Source organism: Salmo salar, chromosome 15 (genome assembly GCF_965601325.2).
Source record: "Salmo salar chromosome 15, fSalSal1, whole genome shotgun sequence".
In the NCBI taxonomy this organism is placed as follows: domain Eukaryota; kingdom Metazoa; phylum Chordata; class Actinopteri; order Salmoniformes; family Salmonidae; genus Salmo; species Salmo salar.
Genome location: NC_138305.1, coordinates 100,821,588 through 100,842,007, shown reverse-complemented (window position 1 = coordinate 100,842,007; position 20,420 = coordinate 100,821,588). Strand labels below are relative to the sequence as shown.

Genomic DNA, 20,420 nt, shown 5'->3' with positions numbered 1-20,420 from the left:
TGAACTGGCTTCATTAACTGTTACTGACTGGGGTTTTAAAATAGCGGAGGGTTGACCCTTGGATAAGCACCCTGGGGGGGTGAAAAGACGTGTCTGTGAGATCATGACAACCTGAGAGGACTGCTGATAGTCTTTGTCTGCTTCCCTAATGGTATTGTCCCTATTCCCTATATAGTGCACTACTTTTGACCAGTGGTGTAAAGTACTTAAGTCAAAATATTTTAAAGTACTACTTAAGTCACTTTTTGGGGTATCTGTACTTTACTCTACTGTTTATATTTTTGACAACTTTTACTTCACTACATTCCTAAAGAAAATAATGTACTTTTTATTCCATATATTTTCCCTGACACCCAAAAGTACTTGTTACATTTTCAATGCTTACTTGAGTCATTTTCTATTAAAGTATCTTTACTTTTACTCAAGTGTGACAATTGGGTACTTTTTCCAACACTGGTTTTGACCAGAGCCCATAGGCAGTAGGGATGTGGTGCCGTTTGGGAAGCAACCTCTGTGTTCCTGGCTGCCCACTCACTGTACTGTTCAGATGAAGAACGTTTATACTGTAGATTAGTTTGGGTTGGCAATCTATAGTAGAATCAATCCTTCATCTGCACTGTGTCACAGAAGCAAAAGTTACCCTGCCCTGGCCACTGAAGGCAAGAAAGAACATCCACACCTCTCTCCCTCACTCTCTCCTCTTCTCTTTCATGAGGGTAGACAGGGCTGCAGCGTGCTCCTCTACCTTCAATTCCCTTCATTTCTCCTCCTCCCTCTTTTCTCAGAGGGTTCTAGAAGTGCTGCCCACAACTCCTTCGCTTTGTCTCTCATCCCTCTTTTCTCCTCTCTTCTTTTTCATGTGTTGAGACAATTCTGCTAGAGCTGCTACAAGTACCTCCTTCTTTCATCTACTTCTTCATGTTGACAGATGAGGGTTTTCTTTAGATCTCTGGTTGGTAGGGGGACAGTTACACCTCTCTCTGTCTGGGGGGCAGCTAGGCTGCCTCAGGAGGACTCCCCTGACCCCCTGCTCTGACCTGCTTCCCCCTTCCACCCCCGTCTCTCAACCTTCCACCCCACCCCTATCCCCCTCTCTGACTCTCAACCCCACCCTATACCCATCCTCAGCCTCCCCATCCCCCCCTCCCCAATATCCCTGACCCTCCCGTACCTTTAGCTACCCCCAATACCCTCCAACACAGTGGCCTCCATCATTCTTGAATGGAAGTAGTTTGGAACCACCAAGAATCTTCCTATCTCTGGCTGCCCAGCCAAACTGAGCAATCGGTGGAGAAGGGCCTTGGTCAGGAAGGTGACCAAGAAGCCGATGGTCACACTGACAGAGATCCAGAGTTCCTCTGTGGAGATGGGAGAACCTTCCTGAAGGAAAACCATCTCTGCAGCACCAACAATCAGGCTTTTATGGTAGAGTGGCCAGACGGGAAGTCTCTCCTCAGTAAAAGAGACTTGACAGCCCGCTTGGATTTTGCCAAAAGGCACCTAAATCACTCTCAGACCATGAGAAACAAGATCTGATGAAACCAAGATTGAACTCAGAATTGTCTGTTAGCCACCTGTCATGATGTTGCCCTGTTGGGTGAGGTTTATGACCTTTCCATAAATACCTGTCCCCCTTCTCTCACCACTCTGCAGAATGGACTCTTGGAAAGCCCTTTTGTTACTACAGAGAAAGTATAGTAACATCAAAAGGTTTGGGAATGGAACAATACTTCCCTTTCTCAACCACTTGAAAGTGTCCGTTGGTACTTAAAGAATATGATGTCAGATCAGATGTTGTCTGGGACATTATATCTGATGATAGGACGGCATAAATTGTATCTTGGAAAGTCTACACATTCTAGTTTCACATGGAATTGTTGTGCAATTTAAATTTGTAAATATGAAACTATTTGTGAAACGATGAATTTAATTTTTTCCTCCTAAACAAGACAATTGTTTTCATAAGTAAACTTATGCTCACTCAGTGGCCACGCTCAAGTGAACAGACATTGGTTGGAGCGGGATGAAACACGCCCATTTCTTCCCCAGTACAAAAGCCCCCCGTGACCCAATTCAAGTCAGACTAAGCAAACCCCTGCGTGAGCTGGGGTTGCGAATTGTTGAATGACTACTCTATCTAACAAAATTTACATAAGACCAGATCACGTGGAGGTGACGATCACCACAGTGGAATGGTGAATTTCGACTAGACCAGCCAGAATACAGCACGAGCTGATTATGGCAACTTGGTATGAACTTTGAACTATTATTCACTAAAGAAGAAGTGATACATCCTAGACGTCGAGTTATCAGCTGTAGCTGTAAACATACGTGGCCTAGGAAAGGACAGACAATCTCCGAAGAACGACAGGGTACTACAACGTATCTGCTCTACACATTCTAGTTTCACATGGAATTGTTGTGCAATTTAAATTTGTAAATATGAAACTATTTGTGAAACGATGAAATGTAATTTTTTCCTCCTAAATAAGACAATTGTTTTCATAAGTAAACTTATGCTCACTCAGTGGCCACGCTCAACATACGTGTAAACATACGTGGCCTAGGAAAGGACAGACAATCTCCTAAGAACTGAGGGTACTACAACGTATCTGCTCTACAACACTACGACCAGAAAGATTCTTCAAAGGACAATGGTAATCTCTGCTGGGCAAACCAGTCTTTCATCTTCGATTCATCTATCGAAGCGCAGCTCAGAGTAAATATATATCTTGCATTTTCCTTTTCCGAATGGGCGGTTATTAGAAAGCATGAGATTCTGTATTTACGGTAGCATAGCTTCTCAAGGTCCAATAGAAACCCAATTCCTTTGTCCCTCAGTCTTCCTGCTCTTTCATTCAAACCCAACCCCCTTCCTTCGTGTAACCAGCCGTCACATCGGGTTAGTCAACTAGGGATTTTTCATGACATGATTAGTAATTGATGTATGATCTATCCTGTGTGTATATATATGTAATTCTATGTGATTTATTTAGGTATTTAGTAAATAAATAACTAAGCAATTTGTGCATTGCTGATTCAACTTATTAGCCAGGGTTCGTGCATAAGGAATAAGTTGACGATTAATAATTGACTGCTATTTATATAACCCAAAATCTTCAGATCTTTAAGGGTGGATTTGGGAGATAGCCGCTCTATATAAACTAATGCTTCCGTGGTGCCCCAGGAGTCCTAACGAGTTAGTTATTTCCTGATTAATTTAATAAAATAATTAAATGTTGGGTAATCGATTTGAAAATAGCATGTAATCTCATTTAATCATAGTCAGAGACACGACACACCCATAATACTCCCCATCCACCCCTACCCTGTTACTCACCCTCAATACTCTCACCACCTCAATCTTAGATAAAAAAAAACAGCTCTCTTAGTAAAAGATAAAAAATATATTATGGTCAAATCAAATTGCATTAGTCACATGCGCCGAAAACAACAGGGGTGTAGACCTTACAGTGAAATGCTTACTCACGAGCCCTTAACCAATAATGAAGTTTAAAAAAATAAGGATAAGAATAAGAAATAAAAGTATCAAATAATTAAAGAGCAGCAGTAAAATAACAATAGCGAGACTATATACCGTACAGGGGGGTACGGTACAAAGTCAATGTGCGGGGGCACTGGTTAGCTGAGGTAATATTTACATGTAGGGGGAGTTATTAAAGTGACTATGCATAGATGATAACAACAGAGAGTAGTAGCGGTGTAAAGGGGGGGGGGGGCAATGCAAATAGTCTGGGTAGCCATTACATTAGATGTTCAGGAGTCTTATGGCTTGGGGGTAGAAGCTGTTTACAAGCCTCTTGGACCTAGACTTGGCGCTCCGGTACCGCTTGCCGTGCAGTAGCAGAGAGAACAGTCTATGACTAGGGTGGCTGGACTCTTTGACAATTTTTAGGGCTTTCCTCTGACACCGCCTGGTATAGAGGTCCTGGATGGCAGAAAGCTTGGCCCCAGTGATGTACTGGGCTATTCGCAATACCCTCTGTAGTGCCTTGCGGTTGGAGGCCGAGCAGTTGCCATACCAGGCAGTGATGCAACCAGTCAGGATGCTCTCAATGGTGCAGCTGTAGAACCTTTTGAGGATCTGAGGACCCATGCCAAATCTTTTCAGTCTCCTGAGGGTGAATAGGTTTTGTCGTGCCCTCTTCATGACTGTATTCTTGTGCTTGGACCATGTTAGTTTGTTGGTGATGTGGACACCAAGGAACTTGAAGCTCTCAACCTGCTCCACTCCAGCCCCATCGATGAGAATGGGGGTGTGCTCGGGTCCTCTTTTTCCTGTAGTCCACAATGATCTCCTTTGTCTTGGTCACATTGAGGGAGAGGTTGTTGTCCTGGCACCACACGGCCAGGTCTCTGTCCTCCTCCCTATAGGCTGTCTCCTCGTTGTCGGTGATCAGACCTACCACTGTTGTGTCATCTGAAAACTTAATGATGGTGTTGGAGTCGTGCCTGGCTGTGCAGTCATGAGTGAACAGGGAGTAAAGGAGGGGACTGAGCACGCACCCCCGAGGGGCCCCTGTGTTGAGGATCAGTGTGGCGGATGTGTTCTTACCTACCCTTACCACCTGGGGAGCGGCCCGTCAGGAAGTCCAGGATCCAGTTGCAGAGGGAGGTGTTTAGTCCCAGGATCCTTAACTTATTGATGAGCTTTGAGGGCACTATGGTGTTGAATGCTGAACTGTAGTCAATGAATAGCATTCTCACATAGGTGTTCATTTTGTCCAGATGGGAAAGGGCAGTGTGGAGTGCAATAGAGATAGCATCATCTGTGGGGTGGTATGCAAATTGGAGTGGGTCTAGGGTTTCTGGGATAATGGTGCTGATGTGAGCCATGACCAGCCTTTTAAAGCACTTCATGGCTACAGACATGAGTGCTATGTGTCAGTAGTCATTTAGGCAGGTTACCTTAGTGTTCTTGGGCACAGGGACTATGGTGGTCTGCTTAAAACATGTTGGTATTACAGACTCGGACAGGGAGAGGTTGAATATGTCAGTGAAGACACTTGCCAGTTGGTCAGCGCATGCTCGAAGTATACGTCCTGGTAATCTGTCTGGCCCTGCGGCCTTGTGAATGTTGACCTGTTTAAAGGTCTTACACACATCGGCTGTGGAGAGCGTGATCACACAGTCTTCCCGGGACCAGCTGGTGCTCTCATGCATGTTTCAGTGTTATTTGCCTCGAAGCGAGCATAGAAGTAGTTTAGCTCGTCTGGTCGGCTCGTGTCACTGGGCAGCTCTCGGCTGTGCTTCCCATTGTAGTCTGTAATGGTTTGCAAGCCCTGCCACATCCGACGAGTGTCAGAGCCGGTGTAGTACGATTCAATCTTAGTCCTGTATTGACGCTTTGTCTGTTTGATGGCTCATCAGAGGGCATTGCAGGATTTCTTATAAGCTTCCGGGTTAGAGTCCCGCTCCTTGAAAGCGGAAGCTCTAGCCTTTAGCTCAGTGCAGATGTTGCCTGTAATCCATGGCTTCTGGTTGGGGTATGTACGTACGGTCACTGTGGGGACGATGACATCGATGCACTTATTGATGAAGCAAATGACTGATGTGGTGTGCTCCTCAATGCCATTGAAGTAATCCCGGAACATATTCCAGTCTGTGCTAGGAAAACAGTCCTGTAGTTTAGCATCTGCTTCATCTGACCACTTTTTTATTCATCGAGTCACTGGTGCTTCCTGCTTTATTTTTTGCTTGTAAGCAGGAATCAGGAGGAGAGAATTATGTTCAGATTTGCCAAATGGAGGGCAAAGGTGAGCTTTGTATGCGTCTCTGTGTATGGAGTAAAGGTGGTCCAGAGTTTTCTTTCCCCCTCTGTTTGCACATTTAACATGCTGATAGAAATTTGGTAAAACGGATTTAAGTTTCCCTGCATTAAAGTCACAGGCTACTAGGAGCGTCGCCTCTGGGTGAGCGTTTTCTTGTTTGCTTATGGCGGAGTACAGCTCATTGAATGCGGTCTTAGTGCCAGCCTAAGTCTGTGGTGGTATGTAAACAGCTACGAAAATACAGATGGAAACTCTCTAGGTAGATAGTGTGGTCTACAGCTACTCTACCTCAGGCGAGCAATAGCTCGAGACTTCCTTAGATATCGTGCACCAGCTGTTATTTACAAAAATACATTGTCCGCCGCCCCTTGTTTTAGCAGACGCCACTGTTTAATCCTGCCGGTACAGAGTGTTACCAATATGTTGATAGCGTCGTCGTTCAGCCACGACTCCATGAAGCATAAGATATTACAGTTTTGAATGTCCCGTTGGTAGTTTAATCTTCCGCGTAGGTCATTGATTTTATTTTCCAAAGATTGCACGTTTGCTAGCAGAATGGAAGGAAGTGAAGGTTTATTCGATCGCCTCCGAATTCTCAGAAGGCAGCACGCCCTTTGGCCCCTTTTTCTCCGCCTTCTCTTCACGGGGATCTGGGCCTGTTCCCGGGAAAGCAGTACATCATTCACGTCGGGCTTGAAAAACTCGTTGAAGGAAAAAAAGGATTCTGCCAGTCCATGGTGAGTAATCGCAGTCCTGATGTCCAGAAGTTATAAGAGATGGTAGCGGCAACATTATGTACGAAATAAGTTAGAAACGAACAAAAACACAAATGGTTGGGAACACATAAAACGTCAGCCTTCTTCTCCGGCGCCATCTCATAATACTCCCCATCCACCCCTACCCTGTTACTCCCCCTCAATACTCTCTCCACCTCAATCTTAGTTAAAAAGACACAAAAAACAGCTCTAAGTTTCAAAGATACATTATGGTCATGGACTAAAGCTAAGTGCTGGATTGACAAAATGTACATGGTGTGCTACGCTTATGGCGTAAATCTCTAAGTAGATAGTGTGGTCTACAGCTACTCTACCTCAGCCTTCTTCTCCGGTGCCATCTCATAATACTACCCTGTTACTCACCCTCAATACTCTCTCCACCTCAATCTTAGTTAAAAATGACACACAAAAAACAGCTCTCTAAGTCTCAAAGATAAAATATATTATGGTCATTGACTAAAGCTAAGTGCTGAATTGACTAAATGTGCACGGTGTGGTATTATAGATCATGGGCCCAGTTCCAGTTAATACCGTACCTAACATAGGACCACTTCCATTTCCACATCATAATGTGCCGTGTGGCCATCTAGTGGTCATGAGTCATACAGGCACCTCTGAAGATGAGGGATATGGCGGCAGGTAACTCAAGTGACAACAAGGGGTTTAACATCGTCTATAAATACATAAGCAGCTTCAATCAAACTATGTTACACTGATTTCACCAAATAACTCCAACAGGATAAATATAAGCTCAACCAAGGGCCATTTTTACTGTTTTCCAAGCATGATGTAGACAATTACACAGACATTCTTTCAACATTGCAAGATCTCAGAACAGAGTCCAACTAAAATAAACAATGTAATAAAATCCTAGCCTATATCAAAACACACATATCAGTTGATATGTCTTTAACATCAACATACAACACCTACCATATTCAGTTTGATAATTACATTCAAAATAATGTCAATTAAGAATACATCTGCATTAAAATACGTCAGCTAAAACATGAATTCAATAATAATTCAATAGACCTTTTCATCAATTCTCAATGTGTGTGTGTGTGTGTGTGTGTGTGTTTAAGGTAAAGCAGGCTAGCATAACTTCACCTCAGACTGTGACTGGAAATGTCGCCCCTCCACGCACACAGCACAGAGCCTCAGTCAGTGCTAGTTAATAGAATGTGAAACAATCCACTGACTGCAATATTCCACTCTGGAATCATACAAAGACATTTGGCATTCCAGTGATTCCAAAAAACATGAACCAATGATTCTACAGTTAATTACTACATTACAATGATTGTTACAAGCTAAGCCAATCACATTTAGCATCCTCAGAGGTTTCACTCATCTGTGTCCACTCCAGGTAGACAGCCTATCAACAACAAATTCTTCAAAGCCAGCCAAACTATCAATCATCATTACATGGCTAAATAAAGGAATACCTTTTCCTTGCTTGTGTCTTTAAGTGCAAAGGATATCATCAGGAAGTGCAAAATGAACCACAAGTGGTTCTGATGATAAACAGTGCTTAAACTAAGGAATGAACTTGGCTTAGCACCAGCTAATAACTAAGGTAACCAATTACATACTGGCAGCCTATTTACAGTGAGCCTATCATTCACAAGCATTCAGCCTACCTAAAGTATCCGGTACGCTGAGGTAGCTTCACAAAACAATGCTACAATGAGGATTGAAAATTATTTGTAAAATGTGCTTAGGCACATAAAAAATATTCTGAATCAGTCCTATTTTATCAAAGCTTATTTTGGATAAAGTGATTGTAATATATCCAGTTCCATTTCCTGTTTTATCTTTCCATGCAGATGATGCAGAGATGATGATGCAACCACTACTTCCCCTTTGCTGTTTGGCTATTCTGCTCATTTTGATACACATCTATATTCTCATGACAGCAACCACTATTTTGGAAACAAAGGACAAATGGGCCAGCAATCGTTCCAAACAGAATTACCATAACGCTCATAAATGATCCTAAATGTGCAGGGACTGTATTGAAATTGCAAAGGGACTGAAATCCTGAAGAACAACATGTAGCTAATGACACTACAACAGTAGCAGATGTGGACGAAGCTTGGGAGGTGACTCTAGCCTCTGATCTGAAGTCAGCCATTGAGGTTTAACTAAGCATCTTGTGTCGGTCAAAGACAGTCTTGCGCTGTTCCTGGACCTGGGCTCCCTCTACCGTTCCAGTACCGTGTTACCTCTGCCTCCCTGGGCAGCAGCAGCACACTCAGGCTGCAGCCGCATGTCCTGTAAGGGAGGGGGGGACACACACAGACAAAGAGACAGAGACAGAACAGGACGTTACACACACACACACACACACGTTAATCAGTGACACAAAAACCAGCACACCAGAATTGTTCCTCATAACCCTCACATCCCACAGCCTCCCATCAGAGGTAACATTGTGTTGCAGATGTTAAGAAGCATACACCATACATTTTTAACTCAGCAAAAAAAGAAACATCCTCACTGTCAACTGCATTTATTATCAGCAAACAAATATTTTTTTTATAAGTATTTGTAAGAACATAACATGATTCAACAACTGAGACATAAACTGAACAAGTTCCAAAGACATGTGACTAACAGAAATGGAATAATGTGTCCCTGATCCAAGGGGAGTCAAAATCACAAGTAACAGTCAGTATCTGGTGTGGCCACCAGCTGCATTAAGTACTGCAGTGCATCTCCTCCTCATGGACTGCACCAGATTTGCCAGTTCTTCCTGTGAGATGTTACCCCACTCTTCCACCAAGGCACCTGCAAGTTCCCAGACATTTCTGGGGGGAATGGCCCTAGCCCTCACCCTCCGATCCAACAGGTCCCAGACATGCTCAATGGGATTGAGATCCGGGCTCTTCGCGGTCCATGGCAGAACACTGACATTCCTGTCTTGCAGGAAATCACGCACAGAACGAGCAGTGTGGCTGGTGGCATTGTCATGCTGGAGGGTCATGTCAGGATGAGCCTGCAGTAAGGGTACCACATGAGGGAGGAGGAGGTCTTCCCTGTAACGCACAGCATTGAGATTGCCTGCAATGACAACAAGCTCAATCCGATGATGCTGTGACACACCGCCCCTGACCATGACGGACCCTCCACATCGATCCCGCTCCAGAGTACAGGCCTCTGTGTAACGCTCATTCCTTCGACGATAAACGCAAATCCGACCATCACCCCTGGTGAGACAAAACCGCGAATTGTTAGTGAAGAGCACTTCTTGCCAGTCCTGTCTGGTCCAGCTACGGTGGGTTTGTGCCCATAGGCGACATTGTTGCCGGTGATGTCTGGTGAGGACCTGCCTTGCAACAGACCTACAAGCCCTCAGTCCAGCCTCTCTCAGCCTATTGCGGACAGTCTGAGCACTGATGGAGTAATTGTGCATTCCTGGTGTAACCCGGGCAGTTGTTGTTGCCATCCTGTACCTGTCCCGCAGGTGTGATTTTCAGATCTACCGATCCTGTGCAGGTGTTGTTACACGTGGTCTGCCACTACGAGGACATTCAGCTCTCCGTCCTGTCTCCCTGTAGCTCTGTCTTAGGCGTCTCACAATACGGACATTGCAATTTATTGCCCTGGCCACATCTGCAGTCCTCATGTCTCCTTGCAGCATGCCTAAGGCACTTTCATTTATTTTGGTGTTTTTCAGAGTCAGTAGAAAGGCCTCTTTAGTGTCCAAAGTTTTCATAACTGTGACCTTAATTACCTAAGCTGTTAGTGTCTAAACGACTGTTCCACAGGTGCATGTTCATTAATTGTTTACAGTTCATTGAACAAGCATGGGGAAACAGTGTTTAAACCCTTTACAATGAAGATCTGTGAAGTTATTTGGATTTTTACGAATTATCTTTGAAATACAGGGTCCTGAAAAAGGGACGTTTCTTTTTTTGCCGAGGTTACATTTTAATCATTTAGCAGACATTCTTATCCAGAGTGACATACAGTTAGTGCATTCATCTTAAGATAGCTAGGTAGGACAATCACATATCTACTAACCCCAGTAAGAGGGGTACAATAAATAAAATGCACCTTGAAAGCAACTAGAAACTTAATTGATGGGTTAGACGAGTTTGTTTCCTCTGTGTAGTGTATATCTGTTTATATACCTCAGAGTCATCCTCGTTGTGAAGGGGTTGGATGTAGGGGTCATGTTTACGGATGAGAGGTTCAACCAGCAGCAGGAACAACATGTAGAGTAGCAGAGAGCCCACCACTGACAGGTAGATGATGATCGTCACCTGGGGGGATGGAAAATAAATGTAGCTTGGATTCAAGTTTAGCAGACAAAGCCTTTGGTTGCTTTCTGACATGCAAAGGCAAACAAGTTAAACATGCAGGGGTACAAAGAGAGGAAAGGAAGGATGTATCTAAAAAGCAGGAGAGGGATATTTCATATGATTTGTTATTTAAATATTATAGATAATATTACTATTCAGGTTATTTGCAAATACAGTAATACTTTGTCACGACTGTTGAAGTGATTAGACCAAGGCGCAGCGGGTTGCGTGCTCATGATTATATTTATTTTATAGCGAACACGGAAAAACAATAAACAAAGAACGATAGCTAACAGATTTGCAGGCTAAACAGCAGTGCAAATACAACTACCCACAAAGAGACAGGTGAAAACAAGCTCCCTAAGTATGACTCCCAATCAGGAACAACAATGTACAGCTGCTCCTGATTGAGAGCCACACCAGGCCAACAAAGAAATACAAAACCTAGAAACCCAAAACAAGAACATACACCAAAAACCCCGGAACACATAAATACAATACCCCTCTACATACACATAACCCCCGAACCATATAAAACAAATACCCTCTGCCACGTCCTGACCAAACTACCATAACCAATAACCCCTATACTGGTCAGGATGTGACAATACCCCCCCCCCCCCCCCCCCAAAGGTGCAGACCCCGGATGCACCTCACAACAAAAACCCCAAAAATAAACCCCTAACTAAAGGGAGGGAAGGGAGGGTGGCTGCCGTCACCGACAGCTCCTGTGCTACACCCCCCCCCTCCCCAAACCTACAATGGAGGTGGCTCCGGCTCAGGCCTCAGTCCCCTACCTGACCCATCCACCCCCACTGAAATCCTCTGCCTGAGGCCATTCACTGATGACCCTGGACTGTAGGCAGACTCACTCGGTGCCGGGCTGTAGGCAGACTTACTCGGTTCTGGACCGGACACTCTGGACCGGACACTCTGGACCGGACACTCTGGACCGGACACTGTTGCCGGACACTGTTGCCGGACACTGTGGACTGAGCTGACGCACTGGAAGCCTAATGCGTGGGGCTGGTAGTGGAGCTACCAGACTGGAGACACGCACTTTAAGGCTAGTGCGAGGAGCGGGAACAGGCTGAATTGGACTGGGCTGACGCACTGGAGGCCTGGTGCGTGGTGCTGGTACTGGATATACCAGGCCGTGGAGACGCACTGGCGGTCTCGATCGCACCTCCTGCACAACCCGTCCTGGCTGGATGGAACTAGTAGCCCTGTATGAGCGGAGTGCTGGTACAGGGCGAACTGGGCTGTGCAGGGGCCTGATGGTTGCCGTGCGTAGAGAGGGCGTAGGGTAGCCTGGACCTAGGAGGCGCACCGGTGACCAGATGCGCTGCGCAGGCATCCTCCTACCAGGCTGGATCAAATCAAATTTATTTATATAGCCCTTCTTACATCAGCTGATATCACAAAGTGCTGTACAGAAACCCAGCCTAAAACCCCAAACAGCAAGCAATGCAGGTGTAGAAGCACGGTGGCTAGGAAAAACTCCCTAGAAAGGCCAAAACCTAGGAAGAAACCTAGAGAGGAACCAGGCTATGAAGGGTGGCCAGTCCTCTTCTGGCTGTGCCGGGTGGAGATTATAACAGCACATGGCCTAGATGTTCAAATGTTCATAAATGACCAGCATTGTCAAATAATAATAATCATAGTAGTTGTCGAGGGTGCAACAAGTCAGTAACACAAGAGTAAGTGTCAGTTGGCTTTTTCATAGCCGATCTTTGAGAGTATCTCTACCGCTCCTGCTGTCTCTAGAGAGTTGAAAACAGCAGGTCTGGGACAGGTAGCACGTCCGGTGAATAGGTCAGGGTTCCAGCAGGTCTGGGACAACAGGTCTGGGACAGGTAGCACAATGGATGCCCACTCTAGCACGGCACCTGCGAGGGGCTGGGATCACTCGCACCGGACTGTGCGTGCGTATGGGCGAGATTGTACGCACTTCAGCATACCTCAGCGCTCTCCACTTCATATGTTCCCCATAATAACCACGGGGAGCTGGCTTAGGGCTCACCCTTGGCCCAGCCAAACTACCCTTGTGCCCCCCCCAAAAAAAATTATTGGTGATGCCTCTCCGGCTTCCTCGCCAGCCGTGTTCCCCAGTAGCGTTCCTGGTCCTCAACAGACTTCCTCCATGGGCCCTCTCCGGCCAGAATCTCCTCCCAAGTCCATGACTCACGACAGTCCACCCATTGCTCCTTCCTCCGCTGCTTGGTCCGTGTTTGGTGGGTAGTTCTGTCACGGCCGTCGTTGAAGAGAGAAGGGGACCAAGGCGCGTGCTCATCATTATTTTATTTAACTAAAGTGACCACGGAAACAAGAAACAAAGAACGACAGACTGACAGTTTCACAGGCTATAATAACAGCAGTGCAAATACAACTACCCACAAAGAGACAAGTGAAAACAAGCTCCCTAAGTATGACTCCCAATCAGGAACAACGATGTACAGCTGTTCCTGATTGAGAGCCACACCAGGCCAACAAAGAAATACAAAACCTAGAAAATCTAGAAACCCCAAACAAGAACATACACTAAAAACCCCGGAACACATAAATACAATACCCCTCTACATACACATAACCCCCGAACCATATAAAACAAATACCCTCTGCCACGTCCTGACCAAACTACCATAACCAATAACCCCTATACTGGTCAGGACGTGACATACTTAGTCTTGTATGTAAAAAAGAATGGACATTTGTTTTAATAAAAAACTGAAGAAAAGATGTTAATGTATAAATTGATGATAAATTATGATATTTGTCAAAAACAGGTGCCATCTGCTTAGGGCTGGGAGATATGGGCTGGGCGACTCACTATGTACAGTACCAATCAAAAGTTTGGACACACCTACTAATTCAAGGGTTTTTCTTTATTTTTACTATTTTCTACAAAATATATTTTAGATGTGAGATTCTTCAAAGTAGCAACCCTTTGCCTTGATGACAGCTTGCACAGTCTTGGCATTCTCTCAACCAGCTTCACCTGGAATGCTTTTCCAAAAGTTTTGAAGGAGTTCCCACATGCTGAGCACTCGTTGGCTGCTTTTCCTTCACTCTGCGGTCCAACTCATCCCAAACCATCTCATTTGAGTTGAGGTCGGGTGGTTGTGGAGGCCAGGTCATCTGATGCAGCACTCCATCACTCTCCTTGGTCAAATAGCCCTTACACAGCCTGGAGGTTTGTTGGGTCATTGTCCTGTTGAACAACAAATGATAGTCCCACTAAGCACAAACCAGATGGGATGGCGTATCGCTGCAGAATGCTGTGGTAGCCATGCTGGTTAAGTGTGCCTTGAATTCTAAATAAATCACTGACAGTGTCACCAGCAAAGCACCCCCACACCATCACACCTCCTCCTCCATGCTTCATGGCGGGAACCACACTGGCGGAGATCATCCGCTCACCTACTCTGCGTCTCACAAAGACATGGCGGTTGTAGCCAAAAATCTAGAATTTGGACTCATCAGACCAAAGGACAGATTTCCACCGGTCTAATGTCCGTTGTTCGTGTTTCTTGGCCCAAGCAAGTCTCTTCTTATTATTGGTGTCCTTTAGAAGTGGTTTCTTTGCAGAAATTTCATGAAGGCCTGATGTTGATGTTGAGATGTGTCTGTTGGAGGAGAGGGATATTTCATATATAATTTTTTATTTATACACTGAACAAAAATATAAACGCAACATATAAAGTGTTTGTCCCATGTTCCAAGAGCTGAAATATAAGATCCCAGAGATTTTCCATATGCACAAGAAGCACATTTCTCTGAAATGTTGTGCACAAATTTGTTTACATCTGTCACGTCCTGACCAGCAGAGGGAGTAATTGTATTAGTTTTGGTCAGGACGTGGCAGAGGTTTTCTATGTGTAGGTTGGGTGCTGGACTCTCAATTGAGGCAGGTGTTTCTAGTTGCCTCTGATTGGGAGTCCTATAAACAGGTGTGTGTTTTTCTTTGTGGTTGTGGGTAGTTGTTTTTGCATTGCTTTTAGTATAGCCTGCAAGACTGTTGTACTGTTGTGTTTCTTAGTTTTTTTTCGTGTTCACTAATAAATAACAATGATGAGCACGCAACCCGCTGCGCCTTGGTCCATTCCTGACGACAGATGTGACAGAACTACCCACCATACCAGGACCAAGCAGCGGAGGAATTCTGGCGAAGACTGGGGAACATGGTGGGTAAGGGAGCCCGAGAGGCAGCCCCAATAATTATTTTGGGGGGGGCACAAGGGCTGTTTGGCGGGGCGAGATTGGAGACTCAGGCCAGCTCCTCGTACCCTTTTTGGACTGAAACAGACTGGACAGGTCCCGTGCTTTGGGGTAGGTGCTGTGGTGAGGCCTGGTATTTTCAGGCCGGTATGCGCAGTACCAGCGCCCCGCATGTGCCAGGGGAGAGTGGGCATCAAGCCTGAAGGGGTGATGCCAACCCTGCGCTCGAGACCGCCAGTACGCCTCTACGGTCCAGTGTTTCCCGCTACACGCACTAGCCTTGAGGTGCGTGTCTCCAGGCTGGCACGTCCTGTACCAGCCCCACGCATCAGGCATCTAGTGTGTCAGCCCAGCCTCGCCAGTCTGGGGCCGCCAGAGCTGCCCGCAAGTCAGGAGTCACCAGAGCTGCCCGCCAGTCAGGAGTCGCCAGAGCTGTCCGCCAGTCAGGAGTCGCCAGAGCTGCCCGCCAGTCAGGAGTCGCCAGAGCTGCCCGCCAGTCAGGAGTCGCCAGAGCTGCCCGCCAGTCAGGAGTCGCCAGAGCCGCCCGCCAGTCAGGAGTCGCCAGAGCCGCCCGCCAGTCAGGAGTCGCCAGGGCTGCCCGCCAGTCAGGAGTCGCCAGGGCTGCCCGCCAGTCAGGAGACGCAAGGGCGGCCCGTCTGCCCGGATCAGCCAGGGCGGCCCGTCTGCCCGGATCAGCCAGGGCGGCCCGTCTGCCCGGATCAGCCAGGGCGGCCCGTCTGCCCGGATCAGCCAGGGCGGCCCGTCTGCCCGGATCAGCCAGGGCGGCCCGTCTGCCCGGATCAGCCCGAGCGGCCCGCCTGTCCTCCGGCCCAGCCCGAGAGGCCCGCCTGTCCTCCGGCACAGCCCGAGCGGCCCGCCTGTCGTCCGGCCCAGCCAGAGTGGTCCGTCTGCCCGGGTCAGCCAGAGTCGCCTGTCTGCCCAGCGCAGCCATCGGCGCCGCCTAAGTGGGCGACGCCGAAGATGGAGCGAGGTCCACGTCCCGCACCTGAGCCGCCTCCTATATAGGTGGGTTGGGGAGGGGGGTGTCGCACAGTGCCGTCGTTGACGGCAGCCACCCTCCCTTCCCTCCCTTTAGTTTAGGGGGATATTTTTTGTTGTTTGGGGGTTTTTCTCTTTTCTTTTAGGTGCAGTCGGGGTCTGCACCTTTAGGGGGGGGGGGGGGACTGTCACGTCCTGACCAGCAGAGGGAGTAATTGTATTAGTTTTGGTCAGGACGTGGCAGAGGTTTTCTATGTGTAGGTTGGGTGCTGGACTTTCAATTGGAGGCAGGTGTTTCTAGTTGCCTCTGGTTGGGAGTCCTATAAACAGGTGTGTGTTTTTCTTTGTGGTTGTGGGTAGTTGTTTTTGCATTGCTTTTAGTATAGCCTGCAAGACTGTTGTACTGTCGTGTTTCTTTGTTTTTTTTCGTGTTCACTAATAAATAACAATGATGAGCACGCAACCCGCTGCGCCTTGGTCCATTCCTGACGACAGATGTGACAACATCCCTGTTAGTGAGCATTTCTCCTTTGTCAAGATAATACATCCACCTGACAGGTGTGGCATATCAAGAAGCTAATTAAAATGCATGATCATTACACAGGTGCACCTTGTTCTGGGGACAATTAAAGGTCCCTCTAAAAATGAATGTGCAGTTTTGTCACACAACACAATGCCACAGATGTCTCAAGTTTTGAGGGGGCGTGCAATTGGTAGGCTGACTGCAGGAACGTCCATCAGAGCTGTTGCCAGAAAATGTACACGTGGTCTGCGGTTGTGAGGCCAGTTGGACGTCCTGTCAAATTCTCTAAAACTGCATCGGAGGCGGCATATGGTAGAGAAATTAACATTCAATTCTCTGGCAACTGCTCTGGTGGACATTTCTGCAGTCAGCGTGCCAATTGCATGCTCCCTCAAAATATCTGTGGCATTGAGCTGTGTGACAAAACTGCACATTTTAGAGTGGCCTTTTAATGTCCCCAGCACAAGGTGCACCTGTGTAATGATCATGCTGTTTAATATGCCACACCTGTCAGGTGGATGGATTGTCTTGGCAAAGGAGAAATGCTCACTAACAGGGATGTAAACAAATTTGTGAATAAATATTTAGAGAAATAAGCATATGGAACATTTCTGGGATATTTTATTTCACCACATGAAATCTTGCTCAGATGTGCGAGTGCCTTTTGAATGTTTTATTTCACCACATGAAACATTTGACCCACACTTTACATTTTGCGTTTATTTTTTTGTTCAGTGTCGAATACACAACAGAATAGAAGTTTATATACACATTATACAGTGATGATGTTTGTCGAAAACAGGTGCCACCAACTCAGAGACCACTTAACCCTTAACCTGCTCCACAGGTGCTGCTCTATGGCTGACTCTGTGCTGCACGTGGCGCAGAGTGGCGCTTGGGGGTTTAGTGACTCAAGGGGCAGGTGGTAACTGAGATGATGCCAATAACCCTGAGGTGATGCCAACAACTCTGAGGTGATGCCAACAACCCTGAGGTGATGCCAAGGTCTGTTTGTCTTAATATGCCACTTGGTATTGCCTTATTGGTTAAAAGTCTGGCCATCATTTAATCAGCATTAAAGGTTTAAATGTAACACCTGTATTGTAGGTGTTGCTGCCTCCGTGTGCTCTCATTGGTTGAGGAATCCCTGAGAAAAGACCACCTGTGGGTTATCTGGGGGCATACTGGGGGCATACTGTATGTTGGGGTTGAATTGGAGAAGCCCGATGAAGTACTTATAAACAGCGATTGGGCACAGGAAAAACCATCAGTGGTTGGTTCCCCTGAGATATAGACCCTCGTCTACAGACTCTACATAGCACAGGTAAGATCTACTCCAGTCTCATCTTCATATCGTTTTAATGAGTCCTGTAAACATGTGTACTTTATAGCATTTTGCATATTGTACCACTAACAAAAGGATTTCCTTGACAATTAACATAGTTTGTCCTTCCTCACTTTTTTGGAAATAATTTGTATTTTTTTCCTTCTTTGTGAAGACTGTTAGTGTTGTATCTCCTCTTCTCTCTGAAGACTGTTAGTGTTGTATCTCCTCTTCTCTGAAGACTGTTAGTGTTGTATCTCCTCTTCTCTGAAGACTGTCAGTGTTGTATCTCCTCTTCTCTGAAGACTGTTAGAGTTGTATCTCCTCTTCTCTGTGAAGGCTGTTAGTGTTGTATCTCCTCTTCTCTGTGAAGACTTTTAGTGTTGTATCTCCTCTTCTCTCTGAAGACTGTTAGTGTTGTATCTCCTCTTCTCTGTGAACACTGTCAGTGTTGTATCTCCTCTTCTCTGTGAAGACTGTTAGTGTTGTATCTCCTCTTCTCTGTGAAGGCTGTTAGTGTTGTATATCCTCTTCTCTGTGAAGGATGTTAGTGGTGTATCTCCTCTTCTCTGTGAAGGATGTTAGTGGTGTATCTCCTCTTCTCTGAAGACAGTTAGTGTTTTTGACTTAGGTTCTTTCTGACTCTCATGTGGCTTGAATAGGCTATATTTTGTCATCCTGTTGACATGCAAATGTATTTAAACCCCTCCCTTTTATTTTTTCCCTCTCTTAGTTTTCTTTCCCCTACTGAAAGCCATGGCCTCCCTCTCTCTGGGACTGCTGTTTCTCTGTATGCTGGTTGGCGTCCATGGTGCAAACGTCAGGGTGTCCGGCCTTCATGCCAGCGGCCTTCGAGGGGACCCTGCTGGTAATTACCCTGACCCCTACGTCAAGGTTTGGTGTGGTGGCGAACCCGGTGGCATGACAGACTGGCACAAGGATACTCAAAACCCATCCTGGAGTGCTGTATTCAACTTTCTGAATGTGCCTTCCAGTGCTTCCCTCAAGTTCGAGATCTGGGACAAGGACCTAAACTTTGATGACCACCTGGGAACCTGCACCACTAAGGTCCAGTTTGGCAGTCACAGCGTAACCTGCGGTCTGAGTAGTGGAACCTTCTACTACACTTACAGTTACCAGTAAGCCAGCCATAATGTACAACATCAGTTACCAGTAAGCCAGAGATAATGTACAACATTTGGCCATCACATTCCTTAATGAAATTCTAATGAATTTTACTGATGAACATTAAGGCCTAAATAAAACCTTGCATTTCTGAACAATGGTCTCAGTCTGGTTCTCTCATTTATTTGGACAGAGAAGCTACATGTTTTACATTTTACATTATACTGCAGCATTTTGGATTTGAGATCAAATGTTCCATACTAGGCAACAATACAGAATGTCACCTTTTATTTGAGGGCATTTTCATACATACTGATATAGGATCTTAATTTGATCACTTTTGTTGCTGAAAATTTTCCTACGCCACATAAATTCACTGAAACCCCACAGTTATATTAACAGTACTGCACTTTCATGAATCCTACTATTGTCTAGCTAATAGTTTAATCACCGATCAAGCACATTATGGACTAAAGGTTCAAATCCTGTTGCTGCAGGATTATTGTGCTCCTAATCTCAGCTCGTTACCTGTATAAAAGACACCTGGGAGCCAGAAATCTTTCTGATTGAGAGGGGGTCAAATACTTATTTCTCTCATTAAAATGCAAATCAATTTATACAATTTTTGACATGCGTTTTTCTGGATTTTTTTGTTGTTATTCTGTCTCTCACTGTTCAAATAAACCTACCATTAAAATTATAGACTGATCATTTCTTTGTCAGTGGGCAAACGTACAAAATCAGCAGGGGATCAAATACTTTTTTCCCTCACTGTAATATCAGTTGAAATCAACTCTGTGTGTCATTGTATAGGGTCAGTAGTACCTTGATGGTGTTGCTGCTGCGTTCCTCATACTTGCACTCACACAGCAGACAGTAGGCCTCCACATCATGGCCTGGCACTGGCATGGGCTCCACTACATGGAGGCAGTTACTGAGCACAGACAAAGGTACACACATTATACATAACTAGTCTCTTATTATTAGTCTACTGCCTCTATGTTAGTCCAAGATGTAAGCTTCACACTTTTATTCATTCTTTCCAGAACTACATTGAAACATGAAGACATCAATCAGCAAATTGTGTGAGTGGGGGAACCTTAAATCCACGGCTCATTGGCAGAACTAGTTAAATGTACTGTGGAAGACAACAGGAGCGAACAAAGATGAGTGACTGAGTTAGACCAGATTGTGAATTCTGCATGATGTGCATAGGACCTATGTGATAGAACATTTCTCACCAATCTTTCTGGGAGACGTTCCTGCTGTAGATGTGTCCAGTGATGTTCCTGTAGGGTGGACAGATACACTTGCAGCGCACGTCTTCAAAACTCTGTGAACATAGAGAATAAC

General features: G+C 45.8%; 1 protein-coding gene and 1 long non-coding RNA gene across 2 annotated transcripts; one reads left to right on the top strand and one right to left on the bottom strand.

The window, feature by feature from the left end:
• Positions 1-8,600: 8,600 nt before the first annotated feature.
• LOC106592353 (proton-transporting V-type ATPase complex assembly regulator TMEM9-like) lies at positions 8,601-20,415 on the bottom strand (the record flags this gene model as incomplete). Its single annotated transcript, XM_045696108.2, is given in 5 exon segments — positions 8,601-8,776; positions 8,779-8,845; positions 10,708-10,839; positions 19,893-20,001; positions 20,309-20,415. Coding segments are annotated over 5 exon segments (480 nt in total), but the record flags the coding sequence as incomplete, so codon positions are not given.
• On the top strand, positions 17,825-19,227 carry LOC123727347 (uncharacterized). Its single transcript, XR_006759301.2, has 2 exons — positions 17,825-17,942; positions 18,676-19,227. It is a non-coding gene; the product is annotated as an uncharacterized LOC123727347 (long non-coding RNA).
• Positions 20,416-20,420: the final 5 nt, after the last annotated feature.